Genomic DNA, 19740 nt, shown 5'->3' on the forward strand with positions numbered 1-19740 from the left:
ACCGCTGTGTTTGTCCGCAGCAGCAAGTCAGACCAGCGCAGCTCAGGCTTCAACAGGCAGGCTGAGAGCCGAAGGCAGCGAACGCCTCATCCCCTCCAGGGACGCAGCTCTGCTTCCTAAAGGACGTCAGCACACAACACAACCAAACATCAACACGTCTGAGGCTCTGCCTCACTTCCTCACACAATGGGTGGTCCCTTCCTACCAGCTCTCACAGCCAGGAGCAGCAAAGGTCTAACTATTTTTCTCTCTCTTTTTTTGTTTGTTTGTTGCCTTTTTACCACGGCTGTCCAGCAGGTGGCCCTGTAGGGCAGTTGGACGAAGCCGGCATTTAAGCAGAGAGTGGGTGGAGGGGAGACGGAGCAAAGGATGCAGCTCTGTCTGGCTCCTGCTGAGGAAGAAGAGGAGGAGGAATGACAGAGAGGAGGAGGAAGAGCAAGTTTTCCTGTCCCGGCTGAGGTCGGCTGGGGGGAGCAGTGTGCATGTGGGGGGCGGCTGGGACTGAGGCTTGTAGGAATGTGAAAGACAGCGGCTGGGCTGGGACAGGATGCTGACAGGGTGTGGTGACCTTGCAGAGCTGAAGGCTGAGGTGGTGAGGCGGTCAGAGGGAAAGTGTGAAGTCTTCAGCAGGCTGCTGGACTCACATTTATTATTCAGTGTGTGCCACCTCAGGAGATAAACACACGAATACAGCAGAAATTTTAGCAAAAATGACATAAAAAAATGTGATTTGTATCACTAAACTGCATAAAGTAACTGCATTGAATCATATCTGCATTTCAACTGGAACTTATAGTGACAATGGTGAATCTAAATTCTTATGATGCTAAGAAATTCATCATGATAAATGGTAAACGATACATTATGCCTACATTGCAGCCACAATTTGAAGTGAGCTGCTTATGTGTGTAGGGGAAATAAATAGATTCATAAACACAAAAAACAGAGCATATACCATGTATTATTTCAGTATGTTTTTTGTGTTAGTTTCATAAAAGCAAGACAAAGTTCCAGATACTTACCATTTGTCCCCATCAATTAGCATTATTTATTTATGCATTTCAGCAAACAAAAAAGTTTTCTCAATTTTCAGTTTTCATTATTTCATTGTTTTAGCTAACTATGATAAACTTAATATAGATGCGCTTTAAAAAAATTTTTTTTAGAGTAAATGCAGCAGAGGTTTGACTAGAGCTCAGTGTTCTCAGCGTACAGCGAAACAGAAATGAGGGCAGGGTGACAATGCTGTCCCTGAAACTTCCGCCTGCCTCCTCAAATGTCACTGCACTGCTGCAGAGTGCTGCACAGACAGAGAGACACGCTTCGACTCAGCCTGCTGGAGTGAGAAGCATCCCCGGACCGAAACAGCAGGGGGATGATGGTGCATCCACCCTGAAACTCACACACACACACACACACACACACACACACACACACACACACACACACACACACACACACACACACACACACACACACACACACACACACACCCCCACACACACACACACACACACACACACACACACACACACACAGACACGCACGCAAGGTCTGCACTTCTGCCGACTGGATGGAAGACGAGCCAACATCCCTGTGGGTGTAACTGGGCACTTCCTGCTGGCATTCAGACGGAAGCCTGCAGCACTCTCCTCTGCTCCACCCTCTGCAGGCCCAGAATAAACTTTGTTTACTCCACGTTGTCATAAAGGGTGTTCAGGCTGTCAGTTCAACCTCATAAAAATCGGCAGTGGAGTCAGTGAAGCTGGAGCCAGTCCTGTTTTGGATTTAAGTCTTTTTTTGTTTTTACAAACCTGAAATTAGCAACCTACACTGGCGATTTGGACCAAATTTAATAAGCTCCACTTTGTACCAAACCCCAAGGTTTAAAAACAAAAGGTCATTTAGAGTCCTTTGAACATCTATGAGAGACATCTTTTTTTCTTTTTGTGTTTTCTCATAATATTGTATTTGGTAGTCTGTTCATGCAGCATCTTAAATACTGAAGGTTTTTCTGCTACAATAAAAAGGCTGTAGTTAGGTTTGCCTGTGTATATTAATATCTTATGAGAGATCTCAAGTTTTTATATACTTTTTCATGGCATTACACTTTGTCTATTTCAGCAACAAGGCAGGTCAAAGGTCATGAAAACATTATACAACAACCTATTGTTAAACAGTCAATAAATATATTATATTTTGATAAATGCCATCATGAAAATCATCACGCAAAATTACATTTGCTGGCATACAAATCTGCTTCAAGAGAATACCTTCAATTTTATTAAAAATCAAAGGAAACGCTAAACAGGTGGGTTTTTAGTTTGAATTTAAAGGATCTCAGTGTTTCTGCTGTTTAGCAGTTTTCTGGACGTTTGTTCCAGATTTGTGGCACATAGAAGCTGATAGAAGCCGTTCAGTGATTTATAAATTAACAAAAGTATTTTAAAATCTGTTCTTTAGGATATAAATCAACCACAAATCAATGTTGAAAATGTCAGAGCAGAGCCGGTCAAACATGGACTTCTGTCCCGTTTCAGAGACATAAACATACATACAAACTATTTAGAGTATTTAGAGTTAGTGACAGCTTTGCTTGAGTTTTTTTGCATCAGTAGTTAATAGATAATCTGTCCCAGATTGTCAGCCTGCATCTGGACCAAAGAGTTAAGAATGTATAAACATGTTCTCACTGAGGCCTGTACATATGTGCAGTTTTAAATTGACATTTATTATCTCTGCCTCTGTATAAGACACAGCTGTTGAGTATTTGCTAATTTATGGTCCCTAGGGGTCACCATACACGTCTCTCTGACTGACATATGGCAGTGAAAAACAACAACAGAGTTTTCCTTGTGGGGCCTCTCGTCTCAGGCTGGTGTTATAGTTAAACATGACATTTATGGTTTTCCAGCTCCACAAACAGCAGCAGATTTATTCTGGGCTTAGTCCTGTCCCAGATCATGAAAAAACCTGGGCCTGCCTGGTGCAAGCCACCGCTTTGACCCCGGCTCAGTCGGCGAGCACACCTGCTCTCCTCCCGGCTGCCTCCACTAACTCCTTCAGCTAAGAGATAAGCGGACGTATTTGCATCCTGCCTGCATGCGGACGCCGTGATAAGCAGCTGCAGGGACTTACGTGCTGTTGAGAATTTGGAACCTTTCTCCTTTCCTGAAGCTCAGGTCATCCTCTGTCCGCGCCTCGTAGTCGTAAAGTGCCACAAAGAGAGTGACTCCTGCAGCGGGGGAAAGCAGAGAAAAAACACAGAGTCAGCTCTTGGAAGATTATAAAGAGAAAATGAAGCTGAAGAAGTGAAATGAGCTCCAGAACACTGAGTGAACAGCAGCTATCTGCTCTGGACCAACAGGAACATTCAAGGTGAATGTTCCGGCAAATCATTCTGGTTAGCAGGGAGAAAAGCCGTGCTATGTCAGCAAATTACACAAATATAACAATATGTATGAATAATGGAATAAGTTGATTAAATGATTAACCAGTATTTTCAGGGTTTGTTTTCTATCATTCACATCAGACTGGCTGAATGGCAGGCAGAGTGGAAATGCATGTCATATGAAATGTTATAGCCTCTCAGATTCTGCACCTTTTGGATGGCTGAAACACACCGACACTGCAACATTGGCAGTAACATGATATCACCAGTAGCTCCAGAAACTGCAACTCAGCAACTTGAATTGTGACCAAATCCAGAGTTTTCTATCTCATGACAAAAACATGTGATGCTAAACTGTAACGTTTGTCTTTTATTTTATTTGCAAACCCATTTAGAGATGTGCTGTAGGAGTTGTATCTACTGTGTAAACGAATCATGTAACTTGGAAGACCAATATGGAATTATTTTTTTACACTTTGACAATTCATCAGGACCAGATTTAACTTGTATTAAAGGAACATGAAAATGTTTTTTACACTTTAAATATTAACTGCCTTTTTGTGAAAGGTTATGTGCAGCAATTTCAACTTCTTTGTAACATCTTATGGCAAAAGTTAAGCTTGGATGAAATTTTAATGGAGACTAATTGCATTTCTAATGTATAACAAATAGCTTACATGAAAAAATTTTTATTATGCGATTCATTGTCAGTAGAAGCAATAGAATCTGCAGAATGTGGCAAAAAAATTATTTGATTAAAAGATTAACTACTAATGTAATCATTAGTTGTAATCCTACTTGTGTTAAATCTGAAACAATGTCTAAAATAAGACAGTATTTGATCCACAACAAGGTGATTTCCTCACCTTATGTTATTTCCAAAGAGTTACAAAGTCAAAACCTGGTTAGAGTAGATGACCTAACTAAAAAAAACCTCACAGCTCTCCGCTCTTTGCTGGATGACACCACAATACTTTCAGTTATTGATCATCTTGCTGCAGACAGTTATTGGAAGTCTTCTGTTATTCTTGCATCCTCCCCTCTCCATCTTCCAGTCAGGTCTGATAAAAACTGGGCAGAGTGTAAACCAAGACATACTCAGAGACAAAAGCAAATCCTCAGGCCTGGACGCGACGACACTGCTGAGCACTTCCAACTTAAGACACAACCCCGCTGAAACCGATGAAAGGTGGCAAAGTTGCATCACTTCAGCAGGTTGAAGTGATGCAGAGTGATAGTGGTTAACACCCTGCAAGCATTTACAGTAAAGAGCCGAGTGTGTTCTGCAGCACATCTGTAACATGCTTTCATTTTTACACATAGCCTTGCTAAGATGGAGCATTTTTAGTTCTAAACATTTCACCAAAACTTTATTTCATTTATTTTATTAATTTTATTAACTAAATAATAAATATAAAAAGTTTATGCAATGAGTAGAAGAAATCATGAATGAGCAGAAACTGCTATCTGACACCTCTTCAAATAAAAAGAAAATGAGTTATTCAACTCAGAAAACTATTACAGATATTTCACTTACACAAAAATGCACAACAAAAAAACCCAAAATACACGACATGAGCTTATTTAATGCTGTATCGCTTCATCATAATAATTTTCAAATTTCTTTGAAATGCAGAAAGAGATTTTGACTGTTTTCACTCTGTCGGGATAGTTCTATAAATTGACATCCTTAATTGAAGTGCATTATTGTTGCTGCCCTGAATCAAATTTCTTTTAAATTCCAGTTTCTTTTAAGGTGTATTTGCTTTTTCTCTTTACAAATCTGCTTTGAAAAGCTCAGTCCATCTATGTACAATTTAAATCAATGTGATTTTTAATCTAAAACTGAGCTGCATATGTCTCCCTCCATTCATGGAGACTCTAGCCTTGCAGGGCAGACGCTGAGTCAGTGCGACCTGACTCCCATCATCCAGGCACAAACGCTTCAGATAAAGAGCAGTGGCCTGAAAAAACCTTTTTAGTCACTCCAGCATTATCCAAGTCTGGTTGAAATAGAGCAAGATCGTCCCCCACAAAGGCTAAATAGCCGACAGAGATGAACTGCGCCAGCCGCAGCTAGGAAGAGTTTGATGGCAAACTCTTCATTTTGAGACTCCATGTGAGGAGGTCGTGTGAGGCGAAAGGGGCTGCACAGACTGGAGCTGGTGCTGAAGCAGGATAATGGAAACCCTTTTGGGTGCAGCGCTCCAAAATTTCCATCCGATCAGAGGCTGAAACTCATTCATTGATTGGTTTCTGTGTTGGGATGCCAGTCAATGTGTTGCATAACATTGTGGCACTGGCTCCATATTCCAGTTAGGGAAAATGACATCAGCAAATCCGCTGGTCGTCGATAAGATGGTGTCTGGTGTAGAGGCAGCCGCCTGCTTGTGAGCTGGAGTGAAGCCGAGGTTTACGTCTAAATGTCTCCCACCAGGTCAAAGTTGAAAAAAAAAAAACTCAGCTCAACTCTTCTGCCTCTCTGTGGATTTACATCATCCACACCTTGAGTTCAAGGTGTTGTGTTAGGATAGGATAAAAATGCTGAGTTCCTCTGCAGAGCCGCTTGGCTCAGTCAAAGAGAAAGGATTTCCTGAGTAAGAAAATTCTCTCCCTCAACAATGAGCTAAGAGCACAAAGACTCGCGCTGATGCCAAACAGACGAGCTGACAGGACCAGTCTGGGGTCAGGGAGAGAGAGTCGATCATGTGATCACACCAACATGAAACTCTGTAGTGACAGGAAAGAAAACTCAAAAACGCAACTTCATCTGATGTCTCAAAAGGTACCACTAAAATGAAATACTGGAATTGTATTTCCTAAAATATTTTCATCATATTTACTGTATGTGGCAGAGTATTTGCATTTCGTCAAGGAGGCAAAGAGATTGGCTTTCTTTTCACCTAGTGGTGGAATTTGTTTAAGAAACCGTTCGGCATACCTCAAGCATGCAAGCTGTAACCATGGTAACAACCATGACAACAAGAACTACATTCTTTATGATGGTCAGTATCAGATTCCATGATGGACCAGATACCTGTTAATTCTGTTCCAGCTGCACTCCCAGTGTTTCATTGGGGGGATACCAGTTTATATATATATATATATATATATATATATACATATATAACTATAAACAGAGTCATTTATGAATCAGCTTGGGCTTTAAGCTTTGTCTTCATACGATTAATTCAACTCCATTGTCCTGGTACGAGCTGAACTATCGACAAGTCATATTAAAAAATGCTAGTATTAGCCTAGCATTTCAACAATCTGCCCCGTCTCCCATAAGGCATAAGGGGGCCTAATCTCTTGCTCTCACAAAGCACAACCTATTTCTACAAAGCTCCTTCTTTGAGCAGACTTTCTTTGCTTCCTCCTCAGCCCTCCACTGTGCGTCCCCGACTCAGCTGCTCCTTTTTCCTTTGTTGTTTTTGAGTTCTAATGGCAGCTTTATAAATTGAGCTAACATGTGAACTGCACATCAAAGCCGTTCTGTAGAGCCTCTAGTTGGGACAAAAAACCAGTCAATATGAAAAAAACTGACACTATGGCAGAGACTGAACATTGTTGGTAAAGAGGCACGTGATCCCACTAACAATGTACCCTAGAAGAATAGATATAATATTGTTATACTTTTTGACATTGTTTACATAACATTAGATCTAATGAATGATCAGATGAAGAGTTGCTATTGGCAACCAAATCAGCAGACTACTGCTGTGAGCATCCATCTTTGATCCATCACTTTAATCCTTTGGGTCTCAGCGTTGGGACGATCTCTGCAGTCTCATTGCTTTGTGACTTTGAATAGGACGTTCTGAGTTCGACTCCCAGTCGGTGTAATCTTGTCTTCATCTTCACAGCTTGCTTTTTGTTGCTTAAAATGAGCTGAATTAATTCACAATAAATCATTCTGCTGCAGATGTTTATCTTTTGGTTTTTCCACTGGGCCTGCTGCCTGGGTGAATTCAGGTCGGTCCTCCTGAGGTTGAGTCATAAAGCTTAGGTGGGCTTCTAGTAATGTGAATTCTGTTAAAGCCACGCAATGCGCCACAGTGACTCATCTCTTTCTGTTAAAAGTAAAATGCTCGACATTTGAAACAGCGCTGCTTCAGATGTTGGGTCCCGCTTAGCGCTGGAAGGCTCACTGCTGCTGAGCTTACTTTGACTTTGCTACTAAAATTCCAGTTTACTAATAAAATCTGCGAGTCCTGAGAGAAACCCAAAAGCTATAAAATGATATGAATTATATAAAATTATACTTGTGCTACTTTCAGTCAGCCTCGGGGTTTCTATGAGAATGCTTTAACATAGAAACCCCAGATGACCTGCAAAATGCATTTTATCAGGATTTTAAATGGCAGATCATTAAATGCAGAGCACGGCTGAGAAGCAGAAGAAGAAATAAACATTTTCAACATAAGAAACTAATCTGAAACTGTTGTATGTGTTTGGATTCAGCTCATCTGAGTCAATCCTTTGTTGAACCACTTTTTCTGCAGTTTCCTGCAGGTCACCCCCTGTCTGACTGGGGCGTAGAAGTACAGCCACAGACTGACATTAATCTGACAGCTTAAACTCAGATCTGAAGAAAGCATCTGAAGATTCATTTTAAAGTCTTGCCTTTTGTTAGTTTTGGACTTTGACTGGTCCAGGATTAACAGGTATTCTTCCTCTGTTTACTTTTTCATCTTCATCAACTCTGACCGGCCTGAACATCACTGCGCCACCATGATGCTGCCGCCACCACATTTAATACGAGGACTTTTTGATGTGCAGCGTCAATTTTGTTTTTCTACACAACATAAAGGTTCAGTTTTAGTCTCTTAATGTTCAGTATTTTTCTTTGTTCTCCAATGGCTGATACTTTTAAAACAGGCAACATTTGGCAATTAAAAAATACATATATCTATTATTACCTTTTGTAATCCTAACTAATTTAAAACAAGAGAGGATTGGTCTGACTAAACAGTGAGAAAAAAAGCACATTTATCTTTTTTTTATTCTTTTATTTCAGCATACAAAAACTAAACAGTAGTCGCAGCAGCAGGAATACATCCAATCACTTAGCTAAAATTATAGATTTAGTTTTGAAAATTTTACGCAAATAAAATGATTCAGTGGAATTTTTACTCAGGATTATTATATTCAAGAATCTCACACTCTCCGACAAGCAGACGTCAGCAATACGGCGTGTCCTGAAGGAAACTAGTTACATTAGCCAAAGATGGCTGAATAAAAATGCATTTTTATTTCAATTTAAAAACAGAACTCTTGTACCCTGAAATGTGCTACTTTTTGTTGGTTAATGACACAAAAAAATCTAACAAAAACCACTTTAGTTTGTGGTGGTAAGGTGATATGGGGTATGACTACATGTGGAAGGTGCTGCCGCGTCTCTTACCTGTCCCTCCACGAGTCCGCAGTGTCCCAGTCTGAGAGGACACGTTGACCCCCCCAAAGACGGCCACCCCCTGTCCGACGGGGGCATGGAAGTTGTTGTAGTTGGGAATGGCAGTGACCCCGAAGTTGGGATAGTGCTGCGGCGTGGGGTCGGCCCCATAGCGGTACCCGGCTCCATGGGAGATGCTGGCGTCTCGGTCGTCTGTGAGTTTGGTTGCCTCCTTATCCTTGCATTGCACACAGCCCATTATCTATAATCTGGTGGCAACAAACACACAGAGACAGAAAGTTAGGCAGCTGAATAAATAGGAGTGTGTGCTTGTGGCTTAACAGAAAGAGTCAGAGGGAAGTTCACATCAATGAAAGGTTGGAAGTGAAAAGAGATTCAAGTCAGCTGATAATGTCAATCTGAGTCCTCACAGGTCATCAGGTGCAGGAGAGGGAGCCAAACAACGTCAAGCTTACTTTTTACACCAATTCCTTTTTTCTAAACCATTCTGCAAAAATGTGATGTGCTCTTCTCTGGACTAAATCTCGTTTGTTAAATATGCACTTTGGTTGGGTTTTTTATAAATAATCGTTTTTAGCAGAGATAATATTTGGATGAGAGGGCAAAATGCATAAATATGTATTTGTATGAGATCTGGCTAAGTGTGGACCAGACCCTCTTCTGTATGTGACTCACAGAAACCCATAAAAATCTGGGCACCGCTGTGTGGAGGGGCAGAGACGCACATCAGCGCTGTCAGACCCTCCAGGTGAAGGCAGCAAGCAGAAACCTGATTTCATCCCAGAACCCTTTACTGGCTTTTTAATTAGAATCAGAACCAACATCTTCCCTCTCTTTCACCCTCTCCACAGGTGTCCTATAGCAAGTCAGGGCTCAGTTCCAGAGCCAGAAAAAACCCAGCAGGAAGTGGAACCAACAGGCTTCTCTAAAGATTCAACTTATGAGTCAATACAGATTCACCAGAGACACATTAGGAAATGACAACTCAATATCTGAGCAGCAGCGTACTCCCAAAGGACCGGATCGCATCTAATTGTGAGCATGTAAAATGAAAACAGCTGCAGGAATGACAGAGGAGGCGCTTTTCTTTCCCGCCGTGTCGTCTCGCTCATCTTTTCTTTCCCGCCGTGTCGTCTCGCTCATCTGCCTGCAGTGAGCCGCTCGTTACCCACTGTGCAGAAAGTTATAATGAAGTGTTCACCTCTAACGGTGTCACCTATAAACAAGTGGAGGAGTGTTGGACGAAGCTTCATCTTATCAAAATGAGAAGATCACACGACAACTTCCTGAGAAATTGGTGAAGCCGTCAGACTGCAGGACAAATGCAACCCAGCACACATTGGATGTTCAACCTTACCAGATGGAATCCCTCATCAGCATCCATAACTATCTTTTTGGTGCCAGAAGCCTCTTTGGGTTAAATATTACAGGTAAAATTACTTCTAAAGAAGAGACACAATTTAGTCAAGAAGTTGACAAATATTGGCTGTTGACCAGAATCAGCTCGGTGAACGGATGATTGAAGGCGTAAAAGAAAAGTAGCAAGTAGAAACATTAGTCTTTTGTAAAACTCAGCTGAGGTAAACATTTTACATTCTCTAGGGAATATACACAGAAAATATAGTTGTAGGTATGATGGCAGAAATCATCTTCAATATAAAAAAAAAAATCACATATAAACAACATAATAATGCCAATCCTAAAACTCGTCAACCCTGTGTAATAGCTCCCTAATGCACAGATGTATTGCAGATGTAATGCATCAGCTCTTATTATATTATTATTACGAAGGGTGAAAATCTCACTTTTGATGCTCTCTTATGTCACATTTTGAAGAAAATCTGAATTTGAAACTTGAATCTGCCACAATTGTTACTAAAATACACCAAAATAATGCTATTTAAGAAAAGTAGGTAAAAATAAAGAAATCAGCTATATGGTGTAAAAATGAAAGAGTAAATTATTATAGCTTTATTTGGGGTCATTATTGATGATAAAGCAGCACGGAAATCTAATAACATATAAAAGCCAATTTATTTTATTGTTCTCTTACCATATTTCAGTTATTGTGTGAATTGAAATGTTAATGACAACTTCACTATAGTCATTAAAACACTGCTAAAATGAACAATAACAGTAATCAATAAGGTCTATTATTTGGATCATACAGACACACTATTCATAAAATCTAAACTGTTCGAATTTGCTGGCATTGCGGAATTACAAACAGCTATTTTCTTGTTTAAAGCCAAAATAATTTATTACTGGGAAAAATTCAAGAGCTTTTCTTAAGGAAGGACTTCATAATTCTTTTTATTTTTTTATTATATGTTTATTGACATCAAACTTCAAACCTAAAAAACAGAGGAAATCAGAAATCAATCATAAAATCGATCAGTGTCAGATTTTGTTTGTTGTTTTTACTTCTTCTCTTCATTGGTGTCTTTTAAGTTAGAATCAGTGATTGGAGATTATTTAGTTTAATCCAGATCAGAGGCTACTGATCTGGATTAAGTAGCTACACTGGTGTTTATGATGGGACTAATTTCTGAATAAGCCGCCATCACGGTGTTTCAAAGTGATTACATTTGACGCTTTTGGCTTTTTAATTGAGAAAATTTAAGATTTGTTTGTGCAATGTAAAGTCTGAAATGTCAGCGCGCATCATTGCACTTACATAAGGATTTAGTGGCAGGCAGAGCTTTGTGCTCGCTCTAATCAATTTGGTTTTGATCTGTGTCAAAGACGTGAAACAAGCAGACAGAGTGAAAAGCAAAGACTCACACTCCCAGTCAGGGTGTTGCATGCCCAGATATCTCTGTCAATAGACTCTGTAATCATCTGTGACAGGATGAGGGGGCTTCATGGTGTGTGTGTGTGTGTATGTGTGTGTGTGGGGTGCAACAACAGCAGCTGTGCTACGCTCAGTACAAAACTGCGGAGCATAACCGTGTCTGCTCTCAGCAGAAGCCGACAACTTGCTGAGAAAACAAACTGCTTTTGCTAGACTATTTCTATAAACCTTAACCGACAGACGGCTTTTAAAAAGACGAGGAACTGTTGTATCTGTTCTTCTGAACGTATGCAAAGCTGCTCCTTTACTGTTTCTGAGATGTTAACCTGGGACAGATTGGATCAGAACTGTCAGTGTCTGCTGGACCTGGATACTGACCATTCATCCACAAACACAAAAATCTAACTTTTTTTTTTGATCAGTGAATGCAACAAACCACATCAACAACCCTCTTAGAAAATAAAATATATCTTATCTCATCTCTTGGTTGTTGCAGCTACACTGGTGTTTATGAAGTTTGTACTATTATTGCTACTATTTGTTGATCAGTTTTCCTCCAAAAATTAGACTTAGGTTCTAAAACAAAAGAACAATCACTTCTTATAAGGTCAACAAAAGCAGTGGCGTGCATCGCTAAGTAAAATAGCACAAATCATAAACACTAGTTCTGCTAACTATAAGAGACTACAAGAACAGTATTGAGCAGAATCTAATGCTAAAGCACGAATGTCAATTCACATTATATCTGTTAGAGAAAGACAACAACCTTTGAGCACCAATTTAATTTTGACATTTTAATTTACATGCTCTGTAATGAGATATATAACAGTTACATAAATAACTGTTATATATCTCTACCACCTGCGTCCAAGCATAAATATAAGCATCTGACAACTTGAAGCATTCTTAGGTTGATAACCATAAACTTCAACATAAACTTGAAATGAAAAACAGCCAAGAAATTGAGTGCTTCAGGTTTTATGAATGAATACATTTAGGTGGAGCTGAGTGTGCTAAGCATTTTCAAAGCTAGCAGAAGTGATAAAGGAAACATTCGCTCTGGTCTTAGCATATTAGCATTGTAGCAGAAGTGTACCCACCACTGCTGATGTCACCAGAATCAGGCAGTTCTGAGGTTTGATTGGTTACCTGTGCATCAGACAGGAAGGGTAAAAACAACTCAAGGATTTGATAAATGACACAAAAAGCTCTTGAACAGGAGGAATCAGTATGTGATGAGTGAGGAGTGATGACGGGTTGCAAACACATTTCCTCATTTGATGAAGTGATGGAGGAGCTTGGTGTAGAATTATTTAACAAGCACCAACACAATCCTAAAAAAAAAAATCACCACACAGTATCAATCATTTCTCATATTTCTGCTGTTGATAAAAGCAATTGCTAAAATCGTCGGATTCCTGAAGTGACAAAGCCGGATTCCTCTCAGACTGCTGCGGGTCCAGTAAGGGCCGGGGTAATCACTGCCTGCTCTCTTTGAACTGAAGCCTCTTTCATCTCCTCTCTCCCCACTTCCTCTCCTCTCTGCTGATTAATTATTCTTCCCTTGCAGAAAGAGCCGGCACCTGCTGGCTGGAGGGGCCGTTCAGCTGCACGCTCCCCTGCTGGGAAGCCACGACAGAGGCCAGTTTATCACACCCTAACTTCCAGCATAGTACAAACATTTCAAGCCAGAGTGAATCATTCCTTTGACATTAGACAAAATAAAAATAAAAAATGAAAGAACGCCTAAGACATCTTTCAGATTCACAGCAGACCTGGAATCTTCTCACGGTTCATCATTTCTCAACATGAAATCAATCAACACTAAACCAAAACCTATTAAAACGGCAGCATAGTGCCGGGGCCGGGGCCACATCTACTTTTAGTTACTGCAACAGGCTGCTCATATAACACCAGGGCGCTATGTTTATTAGCTTGTCTAATTAGAAGCAAAAACCTGAAGCACCTAAAGCACTAAGAGGTTGACGAAGAGGTTGGGAAGAAGAAGCCTTATTAAGTCAGAGCAAAATAAAGGGCTGTCAAGTAAAACAGTGGAGGGGGCTGATCAGAGCCCCCTCCTGCCCCCCGTTGCCCCATGGCCATGTGCCTGGATGAATTATTCATTGGCTAGTTTTGCTGACCAGAAGGTATGCTGCTGTGTCTCAGGGGAAGATTTTAAAGGTGTGGGTGGGATTCACTAAATGTGGGGGAGACGAGGCTGAGAGTGGCTGATGGAGGAAAGATGGTGGAAACAAGCTATGCTGCCTGTTGGAGGAGCTAATAAAAGAATGAACTTTGAGACGAATAAGAAAAGATGCACCGGTGTGAAAACTTGCTCTGTATCAATTCCGATATTAATTGTATTATGCTGAGGCCAACTGATATTTACCAATTTTATATATAGGGGTAGGGCTTTACATTACTCCTACTGTGATATATATATATATATATATATATATATATATTATATATATATATATATATATATATATATATATATATATATAGATAGATAGATAGATAGATAGATATATATAGATATATATATAAGTTTACATCAGCTGTCATATGTGGAAAAAAAAAAAGAAGAGCCTGCAGCACTGAACACCACTGAAAACCTGCTGGTTCTTCCACCAAATATTGATTTCTGAACTCTTCCTGAGTTCAAACCTGAGTTGTTGTTTCTAAATGAATATCAACTTGTTTTATTTGCATTATTTGAGGTCTGAAAGCTTGGCAGCTTTTTTGTTATTTTGACAATTTCACATTTTCTGCAAATAAATAAATGCTAAATTTTTGCTTGTAATTTCAGAAACATGTTATCAGTCGTTCATAGAACAAAAGAACAATGTTAATTTTACTCAAACATGTAACTATAAAAAGTCAACTCAGAGAAACTGGTAACTTTAAGTAGTCTCTTATTTTTTTCCAGAGCTGTAAAAATAAATATTTGCTAATAATATCTCCAAATTTTTACTTATCAGACCGATACTGAAATGTTGAAAGATGTCTGACATTAGCTGACACCGATTTTAAAGCTAATATAATGAGTCATTTTCTATCAATGCCATAAAAGTTTGAAAGACAGGTTTATTTTAAAATTGAAAAAAGTGGTTGGCTGAATAATTGCTTTCTGTGGTAAGAGCACAGGAAAAGCAGTTTAAAGAAAAATCTTGCTAAAGATGTACTTTTCTCAAATCTAATAAAAACTGATGCACAGGGAGAACATGCAAGCTTCATGCAGAAAGACTCCAGATCAGGATTGAAATGGCTTGACCTGAACGTCCAACCAGAACCACTGCCCTGTAACCCAACAACTGATGGTTTCTGCTGATGCGGGAGGATTAGCCGTCTTCCATTTTAAAAGACTTCCAGGGTAAAACTGTGCTGCACACTCGCCAGAACTGTCACTACCCGCTTAGAAAAAGTTAGTAAATTATTGAGCTGCTTTGACAAAACTGACCTTTGAGAGACCAGAGAGAACCAGAATCCACTATCATGACAGCTGGGGGACGCCTCCCACCGTTGGTCAAAATGTCAAGAGACAAAGCGTCCAGCGCTGCAGATTTCTGCCCCGGCTGTGTCTGCAGTGTCCTTGTTTGGCTTGTTCACCCAGCAGGACTGCGGACAGCGCAACCAAAGCTGCCGTTTCTCACCGCGCTGTCAAACAGGCATTTATTATTCTCTTCAGTCTGTATCCGTGCTGTGTCCTTCATCACAGGATGAACAGGAGCAGAGGAGGAGGAGGAAAGGACGAGGAAGGCAGTTTGGAGTAATAATGACGTAAAAAGAAGAGATAAAACAACCCAGGGATAAGGCAGGAGCAACAAAGGTTTAAGACTCTGAGATTAAATTTTTGTTGGAAATTGTTAAAAAAAAAAAACTGGGTATACACCATTTAGTCATAAGATTGTGACTATTTGCTTAAATTCTATTACATTAAGTACTTCTTCTTGCGGATTATTTCACCAATACAATATTTCCCATATTTTATGTGAAAATATCTGCCGATGTAAATGGTACTTTTTATTTATGCTGCATTAAAGAATTATTGATGTTAGAACAAGCTCCTCTAATTTTCAGAACAGTTACTTGTAACTTAGTTTTGTCTTATTTTAAGTCTTCAGAAAAATTTGCACTAGAAAATAGACCAAAATACTTGGTATGATTTTGTGTTTTTACAGGGGATGCTATACTAGGTTATAGTTAACTAAAACTAATGAAATTTCAACTTTCGTTATGGATATACGATTGTGAGTCTTCCCTCTGCCTCTTTTATCTGCTTATGTGCACACTGCTGCACCCTCACAAAACCATAACATATCAAACTGGCGACAGTCACAGTAAACAAAAACTGATGAAGCGGGCCAACACCCCGAAGAGAGGCTGCAGAATGAGGAGAAGATAAAAGCAGAACTCGTTACAATCTTTGCTTCACTTGGTGTGACCCTGAAGGTGAGCTGAGTGAAGCCCAGCACTGGATCCAGCACTCTGCATCTGTTCCATGTCTGACTTGTAACATTTGATCATTTTTGGCACTGAAGCCTGTTTTATACTTAACCAAATCTCATAATTTCTCAAAGTTTAGGTCCAAGAACTCCTTATCCAACCTGACTGTTGCACAGAGGGGACATTGAGGGCATTACAACATTTTAATTGAGGAAACATTTTTTTAACTGAAATAAATAAGAATGGTAATTAATAGTGAAAGCTATGTAACTGGAATAATCGTGTGCATTTATAAAACTAAAATATACAGAAATGACAATTATAATGTCCTTAGATATATGAATCCATTTATTTGTCTTTTGAATTGAGGTGAAATTGCTTTTTTTCCCCCACAAAAAAAAGTTTAAATCAGCTGTCAGATGAAGCTAGACCATGAAATTGTGACACAAAGCTGTTCAACAATAATTTAATATATTTAATATAAAGACTAACTAAGACTAGTGAATTAGTCAAAAAGTCACAACTAAATAAAACGAAACTATAATGAAAAACCCAAAACCATTCCAACCCTGGTGCTATGATGGAAAGAGATGATCAGTGTTATTTTTCATGTCAGTGGTCATAATGTTATGCCTAATCACTGTACTATTCTGTGAACCTCTGAGTGTCACGCTGTGCTTGTTGTAGGCCACTTCTTAAAGACCTTCTTGTGTTATGACAACAGAAGAGGATTCTCCTTGACTCCTGTCAGAGTGCGGGGCCCTGGTTCTGCCTGGGGGCCCGCTCCACTCGGCAGGGGTCAGTGGGGGCCACCTGGCACAGAACGGAGGAAACGCTGCGGGCTCGGCAGCAGCACCTGCAGCCGGTCCGGTCCAGCCTGGGTCTTCATCTAAACACAGCGGAACGGAGCCCGTCTGGTTTGGAGCGAGCGGGAAAACGGTTCTATTTATAACGGTTCTGGAAACTGGCAACAGCTGCTCCAACTGAGGGATATGATTTACGACCAAAGAACGGCACTAATAGAACAGAATAAAAACATTTCCAGTCTGGAGCGTCTCGAGAGCAGATGGGCGGAGCTTGTGATGTGACGTTCAGGGACCATCCGATTCTTTTGAAACTGAACGGCAGGACTGCAGTCTCAGTTAATGACTTACAAATCGCAGTAGTTCTTATTCTGTTTGATATATAAATATATTTATTTATTCTGGGGAAAAAGTAAAGTAGGAGAAAGGAGCTGGAATTTTATATTTTATGAAAAAACATTTTTCTTTCTGTACTGCGGTTATTTACGTGATGAGTCAACTTATTTTTTTGTTAGCTTCACTCACAAAAACAATTAAAATAAAACTGTTATGAATGGCTTGTTCTTAGAAAAACATACATTTTCAAAACCTGATCATTTGACCGGCTGCTTGATGTGAACAGGTCCTTCATAAATCCCACCACCAGGTGGAGCAGAGTTTGGGAGGATGACGTTCCCACTTTTTTCACCCCAAACCCCCCACAGGAGAGCGCCTCAAACAGCCGTCATTAAGAGTCAAAGAGTGGATCCTCCGTCTTTCATCCCCGCCCTGAATGTCAGCTTCCTGCTTTCAGACTAGCAGCCAGAAAGCACTGAGGAGGTGAAGAAGTCAAATTTGGCTGTTATGAATCTATGTTTTTAAGATGCTCCACATATTTTAGTGCACAGCATGTGCTTTCTGGTTGAGATTACAGGCTTCAAGCTGTCAAAGCTGGAACAATCTGTCCCGCCGCTCTGCTTAAGTGTAGTTCAGCTCGAGGAAGCTGCGAAGCCGAGCTTAGATCACAGAAACACAGACCTCCTCATCTTTATCTGTTCCAAACTTTCTCTCCTGCCCCCAGTTTGCAGCTCTTCCCGGATGATGCCCAGGGTGGGGAGTTTGTGGCTTCCAGTTCCTGCCAGTCAAAACAAGGCGAGGTGGAGTCAGCCATGACACCATTGTGTCAGGATGGCTCAGTGTCAGAAACAGCAGCAGCAGGGTGAAGAGTTCACATGTGGACAATAGAAAAGAAAACTCCTCCAAGGTGGAGACTCCCAGAACTCCTGATAACACAGTCAGCCGCAGGACCGAGACTTTAGCAGGACCGAAGCACAATGTCCTTGATGACTTTGGAGTGAAAATAACTCTTGATGATGCACGACTTCAAAGAATCGTAGATGCTGATGGTTGTGGGCAGGAAGGATCTCCTGTAGCAGTCAGTTCTACTGGGACCTCAGGATGACTCTGACTGAAGACTGTTACATATCAGACAGCTCCAATCTGTCAATCAATAACTGATTTTAAATCTCATTTTTACTCCCTGACCTTTAACAAAGTGAATCCATTTCTCTCTTTTTAGTTTTCTGTGCCTGTTGTAAAACATTTGGGTCAATCTTGTTGTTTTTAAGATGATCCATGAATAAACTTGATTGATTCAACTTTTGTCATAAATAAAATAGTTATATTGCAAGGGATTCTAAGAAAAATCTCCTGGAGATGGCAATTAATTTAATCAGTAACACATTTTCCAATCAATTAAAAAATAGGTTTAATAAAAAAGGATAAAGTTACAGTACTAAAATCAACTACTCTACAATCTATTACTACAGCTTGGAATAGAAGTGCTATGAATATGAAAAAACACTCAGTCATCATATAATGAAAGTGTTTAGAACTCTAAGACTCACAGGCTAATTTTGAGTTTTCTGTTCTTATTCAAGCTTAATTTAAAAGAAACAAGAAAACCCATGAAGAATTTGACATGGCTTACAACAATATGAGCAATATGATCAGAAACAAACCTGGAGTCTGAAAGGAGGAAGAAAATGATCAAGATAATTATTTGCTTCATAGGTTTTAAAATGGTTCTGAAGAGATGAATTCACGTACTTTACCAATAAACATATTTTTTATGCCCTTGTCCTTATCTTCAGTAGATGTTTTCCTCTGTGTGTGCTCCGTGTGGCTCTCTGTTATTGAAGCTAAAAGTGTGAAATGTGAGGGGTAAGCTCTCCAGGCCTTCATTAAACGGCCTAAACCAAGTCAGCCAGAGAGCCAGAAATGACCCGAGCTGCTTGATGTGAGCCCTGCAGACGTGTGCTGACAGCTGACCTTTTGTTCTTCTGTTAATAATGCAGCCGTGTCCAAGACTTGACCTGGCAGCCCCGCACTCCTGCATCTCCCTGGGCGCCCGATGAATCAACACCAACACTAATGGCTTCCCCCTTCCTCTTCATTGCAACAAAAATACAGACAATTATCAGTTTATTACAGTCAATTGCTTTTAAAAGTTTGCCTCAGAGACAACAAGAGACGATGCTCTAACCACACTTTGAGGTCTGCTGTAAGATGTAATTCTTCATCGTCAACTAGGGATGGACAACATATCTCCCGATATTAGTCGTTTTTAATATCACGCTATCAGTCCAATATATCAACAAATTGATGTGTATTTTCATATTGTTGCCATTTGTTTGTGGACAGGACAGAAGGTTAGTTATGTGACAGAGAGGTAGTGCAAAGGATTGTGGAAGTTTAACAGAAGCAGAGAAGCAGTGGTGAAGTCTGACATCATTTATTTCAATAATTATTGAGATAAATGATAATGTTGCTTTGAGAAAATTTAAAGCAATATATTGAAAATGGCATCATAAAGCAAGTTTGCCCTCTCAAATACCAATAAACTTTA

At 40.0% G+C, this 19740-nt stretch overlaps 1 protein-coding gene across 5 annotated transcripts in view; it reads right to left on the bottom strand.

Moving 5' to 3' along the window:
* Nucleotides 1–19740, bottom strand: part of fynb (FYN proto-oncogene, Src family tyrosine kinase b) — a 65129-nt gene that overhangs the window by 15351 nt on the left and 30038 nt on the right. For 4 of the 5 annotated variants that reach the window (XM_055044603.1, XM_055044602.1, XM_055044607.1 and 1 more), the window contains 2 exons: nt 8799–9055; nt 3139–3235 (listed from right to left, as the gene is read on the bottom strand). In XM_055044603.1, the coding sequence (XP_054900578.1) occupies nt 3139–3235; nt 8799–9045 (344 nt within the window). In that variant the 5' untranslated portion in view covers nt 9046–9055. Of the gene's footprint in view, nt 1–3138; nt 3236–8798; nt 9056–15064; nt 15083–19740 lie in introns of those variants that run through there. The other variant, XM_055044604.1, reaches the window with a different exon arrangement.

This window comes from Poeciliopsis prolifica, unplaced genomic scaffold, assembly GCF_027474105.1.
Source record: "Poeciliopsis prolifica strain line A6 unplaced genomic scaffold, Auburn_PproV2 SCAFFOLD020, whole genome shotgun sequence".
Taxonomy (NCBI): domain Eukaryota; kingdom Metazoa; phylum Chordata; class Actinopteri; order Cyprinodontiformes; family Poeciliidae; genus Poeciliopsis; species Poeciliopsis prolifica.